General features: G+C 44.1%; 1 protein-coding gene across 6 annotated transcripts in view; it reads left to right on the forward strand.

Moving 5' to 3' along the window:
- LOC128935404 (cytochrome c oxidase assembly factor 1 homolog) overlaps window positions 1-7,758 on the forward strand; it is a 51,703-nt gene extending 43,945 nt beyond the window's left edge. For 5 of the 6 annotated variants that reach the window (XM_054273760.1, XM_054273761.1, XM_054273763.1 and 2 more), the window contains 3 exons: window positions 2,749-2,896; window positions 4,792-4,868; window positions 7,371-7,757. In XM_054273760.1, coding sequence (XP_054129735.1) covers window positions 2,749-2,896; window positions 4,792-4,868; window positions 7,371-7,467 — 322 coding nt within the window. In that variant the 3' untranslated portion in view covers window positions 7,468-7,757. Of the gene's footprint in view, window positions 1-2,748; window positions 2,897-4,791; window positions 4,869-7,370 lie in introns of all 6 variants that reach the window. The other variant, XM_054273764.1, reaches the window with a different exon arrangement.
- The last annotated feature ends 4,438 nt before the right edge of the window (window positions 7,759-12,196 follow it).

A 12,196-nucleotide genomic window follows, 5' to 3' on the forward strand; every position in this document is an offset into this window, starting at 1 on the left:
TTTCTCCTCTGCCCCTTTCACTGGCTTTTGTGTAGTGGGGAAAATAGCAGCATGCGAGTTGTGAGAAGCAGATAAAGTTAAGGGAAGAGCCTCTGGGTTCTGCCTCTGTGGGCTCCATTTTTTCATCCTCAGGGCTTTTGCTCTCCCAAGAGCTGCTGTGTGCGTTTCCAGAGGCGCATATTGCATAGGGAGCAGGCTGTTGTGGTCAGAAGAAAGTCTGGTTTTTGAGGGTTTCCTGAGGGTAATGGTGAAGTGAAAGCTTCACCTGCAGTAATGCAGGTTTCATTTCTTAACTGGGATTTTGTAACTGGACAGTAAAAGAGGACCATTTGTGAGAAGGTGCTAAAGTCTAGCAGTTTTATCTGTAAATCTCTGTGTGGTGCTGGCCCTTTAACACAACACACCTGTGAAGTGCTAAGAAATCATGAGTTTCTCCTCAATGAAGTACAGATAACAGCAGTCAGTACTGAGAAGACCAGGACAAAGAGAAAAGCTAAACGGGTGATGTTGCTGTTTATATCTCGTGTTTTATCTCTAGTTGCCATGTGCCTTTGGCCAAGAATCCATATTATTAGTCTAAATTATACATGTTTATTTTTTTCTAAAACTTCTTTTAGATAGTTAGCATCAAAGCAGAAGTAAGATTTACCTCTCTCAGGGGGTGCCATAGGCCTCTTGGCCCTATGCCTCTTCCTTGTTGGTGCTATCAAATGGTATTGCTTTTCACCTACCCTGATATCAGAGGATGCTGCCAGAAAAAAGTGTAGCCAAGCCTGTTTCTCAAGCCCTCAGATAAGCTCTGAAACCTCACCTTCATTTTACACATATTAATAACAAATCAGACAGGGCTGGAAAGCAGGCTTTAATTTCAGGCAGCTCATGCCCCCAAGCTCTGGAGTACATGACAGAAATATGATCCTTATGCTTTAAAATATTGAATCTGGCTTTAACAAGGACATTAGCATTTTTTAATTTTCAGCTTCAGCACTGTTAGCCACCCCCTGTGCTACACAGCAAGCCCCAGGGCTGGTTCCTCACATGCCTTGGCTGTGCAGTCAAGGGGCACATGGCAGTGGCTACTTCTGGCCCTCTTGTAATTTCAGTGGCCACTGAGCAGCTGCCTGATAACTCAGCCAGGCTGCTGAAAGGACATTTTCTGAAGCCAGGTGTGTCCTTCTCTATCCTCTAAACAGACACAGAAGCCACACTTAGAGCCTTCCCCCCTTGGCTCGTGCCTGGGGCTATCCCAGTGCCTTGTGTCCAGTACACAGAACTGGCCCATACATGGACTGCTGAGGAGCAAGTGGCCTCCATAGGGGTGGGAGCAGTGGGAAAGGATTCTTTCCCTTCCCTTCCTTCAGGCTGAAGGAAAGTTTGCATGCACGTGGTCTCTGTGCAAGCTTGTACAAATACTCAGGTAATCCTATTTCTACTTACTCTCATCACCTCCACACCCTTCTTGTGGAAGCAGTCTGCTCAGCCAACTCCAGCATGCTTTCAGCTTCTCTACCAAAAAATGTGAGGACAAATGGATTAGTTTGGCATTTAATGCCTAATGCATGAGGTGCTAACAAGGAACAGCTGAGTAGGAGCACCAGGAAATTAGAATCCATTTCTCCTCCAACCTGCAGAGTGAACACAACATACTTTTCACATGGTCTGAGTGGCTGTTTGCCATGATTTATAAGTTTGCCATGATTTAAAGGGCTCCTTAGGATGTGCTGGGGGACACAGGAGGACCAATGCAGGTGACAGCCTAGCAAAGCTGTTTCTATGCCAACTGGATGCTGCCTACTCACAGGGGATGCCTCTAATTAGGGAGAGGAGGCTGCACCTTTCTGCCTCATGCTCCAAGATTAATACTGACAGGCAAGAGGCCAAGAAACAAACCTTACACCTTGTTTTAAATCCTTTGAAAGGTGAAGGCAGAGTTGCCAGGGTAGGATTTAACAACTACAAACTCTCAGCTTAACTCTGCCCTACTTGATGTCAAAAGAGTGAAGTTAAGCTGATCTAGAAACACCAGCAAGACAGCCTTAAAACTGTTAATAAGCAAATCTCTGTCTCAAGGAGGGTCAGGAAGTCTCCAGCTCCTCATCTGTGGTCTGTCCATTTGCAACCACGGTACAGCATTTCACAGCCATACAGAGCAACAACTGTCCTCCATGTGCAGTGCTGTTGTGGCTGCTTGACCAGTAAATTAAGTGGTGCTTCTGAGTGCCTCCCTTCTAAAGCATCCATCAGCAGAGTTGTAGCTTCATGGCTGCCACTTGGAAAGCTGTACCAAGACCACAGCTAGAGTTCCACAGCAGCAGCTGTTCCCCTCTCAATGTCTGCAAGATATTTTTCATTCTTAAAGTATTTTGTGTACCTCAAATAGAAAAAAAAAATAAAGAAATTGAATTTTTATCAGAACATTTCACATATTCATCCTTGTCCCTTTTTTCCCCTTCCTTTTAGATAACCTACAAATGCATGAAAAGTGGGGAGACAGAGCCGTAAGCTGAGCTGTAGATCAGAATGAAACAGGCTATGTTCAGAGTCCACTTAAATGAGCTGAATAACATTTTCTTCTCTGATGTAAGGGTGTGTTTTGTCCTTTAGCTAAATTTCTCCTAATTAATAGTTTTGGACTGTATTTCAGGGAGGGTGTGGTAGCCTGAAGAAAATGTCTTTTTCTTTTTTTTAAGCTTGTTTTGATTTTAAGTGAACAGTCTCCTCACTGCCCTGTTTCTCTAACCTAGAAAGTTTTGCCAGGACCCAGTATTACCAGCAAGCTTTGGAGCAACTGAACAGCAATCCTGATGCCCTGGCAGCCCTGGGTGCCCCCCCTCTTAAGGTTCACAACATCCACCTGACAGATGGGAGCAATCGCGTGGACACGGAAAGAGCGCGGGTAACTCCGGGCGGGCAGTGTCACAGGGTGGCTTCCCGACATGTCAGGTGACAAGAGATCAGCCAGGGGATTTTCAGCAGCTCATGAGTCACCTGGGGGCACTGGAAGGCAGCAGGATGGAATGCCAGTTGATCTGGAAGAGGAATGGATTTCCAGAGCATAAATCCACTAGCACAGAAACAGCAAGAGCAGCATCTCCATGTTGTGCTGTATGGACCCATCACACAATGCTGAGGAACCTCTCAAGACAATCAGTTCCCCCCTCACACTGTAAGCCACAAAATCATTTTCAGAGGCGTATCATATCCAGCTTTAAAACAGCACCTGCCTTCCTTTACCCCCCACATATATCCCATGCTAGTTTTTAGGGCTTTATTGAGGGCAGTTTTACAGCCCCTTACCAGCTATGCTGTGGTACAGCATAAATGGTGTGGTTTTTAAGAGCACCTGTAAGCTTGTGTCATTGAGAACAGCTGCCCAGCCTGAGACTGAGCATGAGGGTTACTCAGTGACTGGAGAATGCTGTGCTGGCTGCTGAAGTATTGCACAAGCCTGCCTTGTATCAGCTGAGGGCTGGGCCAGGCAAACCTTGCAAACACAAAAGTCCACTTCCACTTGGCATTGATGCCTCAAGAGTACTTTCCATCGATGTTTTTAGCCCTTAATCCATGACTGGCTGCCCTTCCCTTGTTTTGCTAACACTGAGTGCCCCCAGCAACCTCTCCAGGTCCTTCACTCGGGACTCATCACATTGGAATAATTTTTTTTTTACTGGTGAGTAGTTATGAATGCCACGGACCAAGCAAGGGCATTAAGGAATGGATCAGATGGCACAATGAAGGAATGTAGCTATCAGGGTAAGATTAAAAAACCCCCAACCTTTAACCAGCTCACATAAAATTACTTTTCCATTTCACTTCAGCCAGGCTGCATTTACATGATACCCTGAACCAAAAAATTTCCCATGTTTCATAGATTCCACAGGGAACATATCTAAGGGAAAAAAGTTGTGCAAAATCCCATTCAATCTCATATACTGACTGAAAAGAAGATAACCTTTCCCACGGGTGTTTTCCTATGTCACTGTTTAAGAATGCTGGTCGCTTGGGTGACTCAGGATGAAGTCAAACCCTGCCTTCTACTGACCTCACCCAAGACACAAATCACCAACTTTCTTCTCTGCTTTTTCATGCTCCTAAGTATTCATGTTCTCATGAAATAAACTGGTTAATTGTCATTATACCATAGGTTGATTTACTGACTTCACAACATTCCCAGCTTCTGGGTCTGTTGGCAAAACACCTGGCATTTTCTCTGTGATTGCATCACCACCAGCAAATGCTACACCTCAATAATTTCTTTTATTCAGACATTAGACCCAGTGCAATTGGCCATGGTTGCTGCTGCAGCTCCAGCTTTGTTTGTTAAACAGATAAATGATAAAATTTGTAACACTGAAAAAAAAAGAATCACTGAACATCTCATTGCCTCAGTGTGTGTTAAGGGGCTGACATGAAGAAGATCTCAACCTACAGGCTTGTAATGGTTATGGGAAGCTCTGACAGTTCAGGTCACCTCTGGATGACCATGCATTCTGGTAAGGAAAGGTGTTTGCTCATAAATATTTCAGGGAACCAGTGGTTTTCCCTGGGGGCTGCAGCTGTAACACGGTACGTTCTTTCGGCAGAGAGAGATTAATGCATGGCAGAACAGGCATACTTGTGTAGCCACACACGTGTTAGCTGTTAGAATAGATCAGTCCAATTCTGAAATACAGTAAAAAAATAAATTATAGTGTTAATAGTTAAAAAGGTGTGAGCTCTTTGACTGGAAGGAATAAATGTCTGTTTCATAATAAGCTTTGCTGAATCTCTAATGTGCTTTTACATTTGCAGATAAAGTTACCAGTCTCTGGAACAAAATCAGCAGGCTGCCTCTACATCAACGCAGAGATGGACCACTCCCGTCAGTGGTGCGTACCTGGGGGGTGGCAGGAGAAATGGGAAAGAAGTGCTAGGAGAAAACAGTAGAGCAGGATGTTTGCTTTAGTCCTCTGTGGTGCTGAGGTCATGCACACAGACTGAGCAGAAACTCCTGTCTGAAGGTCTTGTCAAAGGTTATTATTTTCATTAGGAAAAAAATGTAAGTTAGTTGAGAAATATTTTGAATCTGTGTCTCTGAATGTGAGTAGAAGAGGAACATGAGCCATTCCTTTGTGTTAAGCATGTTCTGCAAACTGTAGCTCAGTACATATCCAAATACTGTGAGCCAAGGTAAAGCATGGTCCCCCTCCCACCCCACCTCCCCACAGAGGTGCAGAGGCTGTTGAAAAGCAGTCCTAACTCCTAAGCTGGCGCTCACAAACTGCAATCTCTACTGCTATTAGAGATTGCAGTAAGGGAATCACATGTTCTATCATAACTGTATGAGGTGAGCTAAAAACAGCATTTGTTTTTCTGAGCTATCCCAGAAGTGTGGCCCTTACGGTTAAAAAAAAAATGCTGGAACAGATGCATTATAGTAGAAGGATACTCTGATACCATATCATATAGAAGTGACTTTACATTTTCATAGTTCTGGAGCCTGAAAAGCTCCTTTTTCAACAGTAAACTCATTTCTGGAACTGAGCAAAGAATTACTACATGAACTCAAAAGTTCGACTAGTTGCAGACCTCTTGTTAGGTACTTCTGATAGCTCTGTTTAGAAACTGAAAGCTACAAAACTTTTACTCAGCTGCCACCAGCCATATGGTGATGTTTTCTATTCATAATTAGATGAGCATGACTTACTGGATTTCTCTTCTGAGTAAGTATGGGAAGGAAGAGAAAGGCACTAGGCTGGGACTTGAGAAACTCAGTACTGGACCTGGCCTCCTCTCTAATAAACAGGGATAGCCCCAAGGGTCCCCAGTCCCATTTCTTACACTCCTCACTTCCCTGCTGCCTGACCTCTGATCTCCTCACTCCTCCTTAGCCCCTCCTCACAGACAATCCCCTGTTATTCCTTGTTCACAGTTACTGTGAAGATAATTGAAGAATTGAAAAATGTTAAACTACAGCAGTACATACACATCTCTTGGAGTTTTTTTTTTTACATTTTTGCAAATCCAAAAAAAACAAAAAAAAAGGCATCTGCCTGTAAAAGTATTTGTGGCAGATAAATCTGTCAAACTTCATCAAATCCACCCACGTGCAGGGTCCTGTGCACAGCTTCACATGGGGCTGAGACAGGACTTGGTGCCCTTGCATCCCACTGAGGAACTAACAGCAGAATTGCTAGGAGTAAGGAGCAGGTAAGCAGGCCATCCTGGTGGGATGCTGCAGGGTTCATGAGTGCTTTTCCAGGGCAGCTCTTACACTGATGCAGACAGAGCTAAATGGCAGCAGGAGTTGAGTGCTCTGTGCAAGAGTAGCTGAGGCACAAAAGCCGCTGAAATGCGTCTGACTCTGAGTGTGCAGACTGTCCATAGTGTTTTATTTATTTCATAAAAGAGAAGACAACTGAAAAAGAAAATGTGGAGTCTGTGAGCTTGTTTGGTCCAGGAGGAAGTGGCATTCACCCAGAGGCAGGCAGTACAGGGATGGGGAGAATGCCCAGAGGCAAGGGCAGCCAAGGTACTGCAAAATTCCTCTTGCCTGCCTTGAAGTGACCAAGAGAAGGGCTGAGCCCCCAGGCCACACTGTGGGCATTGAGCAGGTCACCCCCAAGCCTGTTTGCTCAGCCTGGGTTGGGGGTGGGAGCAGAGGGCTGCTGAGCAGAACCCTGCTGCAAATCCATTGCACAGAGGTGCAGCAGCCTAATTACCTAATTGTATGTACTCAACACTGACTCCAGCAAAAGCAGAGCTGGGCCAGTGCCAGGAGCTTTTGAAAAAATCCTATTTTAGTACCCCAAAATAATAGTCCTTTCCAGCTGAAAAAGCAGCATGAGCAGTTTCTCAGAAGTGGGTTTGGAGCAGAGCTTAGAGGAAGGAACAGGCTCCCCCTCAGTCTCCACCAAATGCAATTTTCCTTCTTAGAGTAACCACTGTCGTACCCTGTCAGGTTTTCAGCAGTCACATTGAGCGATCACACAGTGTTCAAACTCTTCCAAGCCAGAATAATTCCTTAGCAACACTGTCTGGCTCCAAGGCTGGAGAGGAGTGGAGCAAGGAATGCACCCGCAGGATGGAGAGGAAAAAAGGCACCGGGTCAAGGAAGGAATGTCCTAAGAAGAGCTGGCAGGTTTTTATTTGAATTGCAGCGAATAGGAACATGCATACCAGACCTTTAAATCTGGGCTGTGCCACGATATTAGGGAGAGCAGCTTTCAGAAGCTGGCACTTACAAACCATGTTTTAAAACACTTGAGAGAATTTTTAAAAGCACTACATGTGTGGAATTATTTGTTCCTCTGAGCCAGCTGTTTCTACACTGACTTGACCATGTTAAAAGTGATTGCTATGAGTTAAAAATCTTCTTTGGTTTGTGTCAGCTGGTGCCTTCAGGATGTCACCTTGAAACTGCGGGATGGTCAGAATATTCCCGTTTACCACTCTCCAGTGGAAAGCATTGGTGTGCAAGAAGGCTAAAAATCAGGGACAGCTGCATCTCCGCCTCCCATTGAGCCAAAGGAGCCATTAATCGATTGCATCCTGCTGTGTCTGTGAATGTACACAGTTGTCACAAGTGACAGTTTCACTTAAAGCGGTGCTCTCAAGACAATTTTCTCTCCAAGATTTGCCTCATTACTGTTGCAATTGTAATTTCTTTCTTTTGCTGGTTTATTCATGTGTTTAACAGAAGCCTAAAATAAATATCTTGCATAAGAGTTGCTGTTGCAGAGAAGTCATGTGTTATGCCCTGTGTGTGCTGGTATTATGAATTCGAAATAAATAAACAAACTGCCAGGAAACTGAGCTTTGTTTTACAGTGGCAGGACAAGTCAGCTTCTCAAAACTTTGAGAAAACTTGCTGCCTCAGTTTCCCCCCATTTCTCAACAAGGTCTTGCCTAAGTCAGGAAGGATGAAGCAGCAAAGGTGAAGCTCAGCAGCAGCACCCTCAACTCCACTTATGAGGCAGATTTGGACCCTCACAGTTATCATTACAAAGCTCATGAGATAGCTGAGGCCACTCAACTGAGGAATTCCAGGAAGAGACTCACTGCTCACGCTGAAGGTTACTCAGAAGAAGCCACTGCTTCACACCAGCACTGCCCAACAAGTTCTGGGGAGGACATTCAGGGAGAAAAACACTTAGGAGTGTGCAGAACAGATGAAGACACTGCCATGGTTTCCTCTGACTATGACAAGAGATTTTGACTGTGCCATCAGGTAGAGAATTTCCCATCACCAAGCAAGTTGAGGAATAAACAAAACACCCCAAACTAACAAAAAAACCCCCCAAACCCAATTAATTTCCAGTCCCATCCCAAACTGCCTATGCAAACAATTGCAAAACCTAAGACACAGTCTCAGGCACAGAAAAAATACAAGTAACTGTCCTGTCTGTAGCAGGAAGTAACACAGGAGCCCTTAAGAACATCCAGACAAAAGAATGTTTTGAATTCACTGTAATAGAGATGCTTAATCTCTAGATTAAGAGAGGCTGTAGCTAAGGATAGCCCAGAGTTTATACCACTCCATTCTCTGTTCCTCACCTCTCCATCTCTTCTTCCAAATTTGAGTCCAAGGAATCCACCAAGGACAAAGGCACTGCAAAGCTTTCCAAGAGCCGTGAGTGATGGAGAAGGGAGAGCTAGAGCAAAGAATTTTAAAAGAACAGTGAGCATTTTCTTGTTTAACAAATGACCCAGCAAACTGGGCAAGGTGGCTTTTGAACAAACCTGAAAAGCAAATGCCTAATTAGAAAGGAGATGCTGAAGAGCCACAGCAAAGGCATCTCGGATAAACAATTTTAGAATGAAACAATACATGTGTGATTTAGTTTGAACTTCACAAAGAGCTGTCAGGATGAACAGCACTTGTGAGACCTGATCCAACCCACATGAAAGCCCAGCACACCAGGGAGAGGATTAGAATTAATCAGGAAAAGACAGCATTGCCCAGCCTTAAGATTAAAATTGCTGTTTACTGGTTTCACAAAACAAAATACATGCCAAATCAAATTTCATATGATATGAAAACATTAATCTTGCGCTACCACTAGCCAGAACAACACCTCGGGGATATGGAGATCTGCTGGCCACCTGGTGCCTCAGAGCTTGATCGACTCTAGCTTTTGGTCAGTGAAGAAGTTTGGTGGGAAATCAAACAGCTGACAAGAAAAAGCCAAATCAACCACTTCCCATCCATCAATTACCACTTCCTTGGCTGCAGCTTTGATTTGTTGCTCATCTGTAAAGATACCATGGCTGTGGAGAGGAAGCCCAGCCTGTTCAGTCCCTCCTTGCATCTGCACTGGGAGCATCTGGCACACATTGCCATCCATCTGCCTTTTGTCACCTCTGTGTGCTCAGTGAGCCTGGGACCTGCAGTTGCTGGTGTCCTCAAGTGTCCAAGAAATCTGGCCACAGCCACCCCAGCCTGCAGCACAGCCCTTGCTCACCACCTCCCTGTCCCTTGAGCCAGCACACACAGCGTCCCCATGCTGCCTTCACAAGCTGTGCCACAACACCACTGCCCGGCCTGGCTCCAGCCCTGGATTTTCCAGGCCCACACAAACCTTACAAGTGACACTGGAGATTTTATTACCTTGCCTTGGGTAAGCAGAGCTTGCAAAGAGGCTCCATCTCTCATTTTCTCCCCTGAGCACCCCTTTGACTTTGAGGGCTTTCAGTCACCTCAACCAACCCATTGATTCCCCAGAGCTGTGAGGGGAATCATATCATCAAATCATACCAATGGTTCTCTTAATCAAATCTTAAAACCCAGAGAAGGAGCAAAGCGATGGGTGCAGCTCGAAGCCAGCAAATCAATGGAAGGGGAGGAGTAAAATCACAATTAATTCCCTACCTTTGTTTTACTACCTAATAGCCAGAAAACACTGGATTTCTTGCCTCATGACCTTGAAGAACCTCAGAAGTCACTTCCTCTCCATGTTTGAGCTCTTTTAAGATGCACATATTCAAAAGGAGAAAAAAGCATCAGGCTGGTGTGTTCAGTGCCAAGCAGCTTTGGCCATGTGGCTTCCATTAAATACATCACAGCCCAAGGGGGCTGCTTTCACAGAGGACACAGGTGCAGCAAGAGCAGCCAAGGGAGCTGGAACATGCCAGGAAAACAGGGAGAGCAAAGGTCTCAGAACCACCAGCAGATGCTGAAAGCCCAAATAACTTCAAAAGGGCACCTGGGCACCCCTCCTGCAGTCTTTTCTTCTGAGGAACACTGGAGCAAGATTAGGTTCTTTTAAATTTCATCATGTTGCTGAAACACTGGTTTCTTTTGGTTTTTTTTTTTTGTTTTGTTTTGTTTTGTTTTGCTTTGCTTTGGTTTTTTTTGTTTTGGTTTTGGTTATTTTTCTTTTTTTTTTTTTCTTTTTGAGAAAATCTTTATCTTTTGAGAAAAGACCCTCGATCCCACAAAACACTTAAGGTTGGGAGGAACCTTGGGAGATCATCTGTTCTAACTTCACTCCCACCAGAGTCAGCTTGAACAGATTGCCTGAAAGCATGTCCAGTCAGGTTTTAGAGATCACCAAGGGTGGAGATTCCATAACCCTCTGGACAAGCTGTACCAGTGTTCAACCCTTCTCACAGTAAAAAAAAGCTTCTTCTTATGTTTAAAGAGAATTTTGTATGCTTGAGGGTATGCTCACTGTCTCTTGTCCTGGACTAGACACTGCCCAGACAAATCTGTCTCCATTCTCTTTACTCTGCCCCCACACTGATCCTTCCCCAAGCCTTCTCCAATTCCAGGTCTCTCAGCTTCATTAACAGGTGCTACAAATCTTTAACCATCTTAATCATGTTATGTTTGTTCAGTATGTTAAAATACTCCTTTTTTTTTAATTGGCTTGAAAATTTGTGCAGTTCCTTTTCCAGTTTTTGGTGTGGTTAAACCAAACATCATCTCTATGACCTTTGCTGGATTGCCTGTTTTGTTTCTTATTTTCTAGTTTGATTTTAATAGTTTCTGCCAGGCAGTAATCACCCTCAAGGAAACTACCAGGGTGGCAGACTATTCAGGGCAAGAGTTCAATTTACAGCTGAGGCACAGCAGATACTGCTCAGTACTGTTACAACACTTGCACCTGTTTGAGTTGGAGCTGATGGGCACACAGGGGCTGTGTTTTGAAAAGCAAAAAGCTAGATGTTGTGAAAGCACTGCCTTCACAAAGGCTAGGTGGCTGACATGTTCGCTTTGGAGTGTTTCTCCAAGGAGTGACAGACTTTTGTCCAAGTTATGGGCCACTCAGTTCACTCCCTATTTTGGGCAGATGTCCTGCATTGCGCAGGGAACACAGGTTATTTGGATTCATCTCCCATTTATTTCTAAATCTTTCTATCTAAATCTAAATAAGGATACATCCACTTCTTTCCTGCCATGTGCTGCATCTTTCCTGCTTGTCAAAGACATAATTTCCCTGAGTTTTCCACAAAATTTACTATCAAGTTTCCTGCAGCAGGCCCTGGGCAGTCCTGTAATATCAGAAACAATGGAGACTTGCCTGCTCTTGGTGTTACTTTGGAAGATATATCCCACCTGGCCAAACACCTTTGGTTCATTTTAAGTAGCATTAATTCTATAAAAATACTAGACTAACGTAATTTCTTGACCAATCTAAGGCAGTTTTTATTAATTTGCTTTCCTAGAAGATTTAGGAGCAAAGGACCTTAATTCAGTAACTTCTGAGAAACAATCGTTGCGTCTCTTTGGTTGGTAAGGCCCACGACCTTCCATCCAGCAGCCAGACCAGCTGGGTCTCACAAGGTGCTACTGGAAAGTGGAAGATGGTAAGTGATATCCTGGCAGCTCAGGAGACTTCTCTGTGAGGATTAGTTAAAAAACACCTGTGTAATTCAGTCTGTATGCTGGCATTGCAAATTAATTGAAGAGATGGGGTACAGTGCTTTCAATGCATCACCAGCTTAACTGTGATTCTACTTTTACAAGCAAGCAAAGACTCAATGTTATTAAGTTCTGTGTTTACAGGAAAAAAGATAATCCTTTCAAGTAGTTCCCTTTCCTCTCCTAATTTTGCAGTAATGACTCTGGTCCTATATGCTCTGCTTCACTTTGATGAATCCTACCCTTTTCTTAATTAGGAGAGATTTTTATCACATCCATCTGTACTTTCTTTGTTTTTTTCCCTGACTGTATTTATTAATCCAAATGACAGCTTAATTCAACATCTGTACC

This window comes from Melozone crissalis, unplaced genomic scaffold (assembly GCF_028551555.1).
Source record: "Melozone crissalis strain CALT ecotype California unplaced genomic scaffold, PUWL_Pcris_2 ptg000016l_1, whole genome shotgun sequence".
In the NCBI taxonomy this organism is placed as follows: Eukaryota; Metazoa; Chordata; class Aves; order Passeriformes; family Passerellidae; genus Melozone; species Melozone crissalis.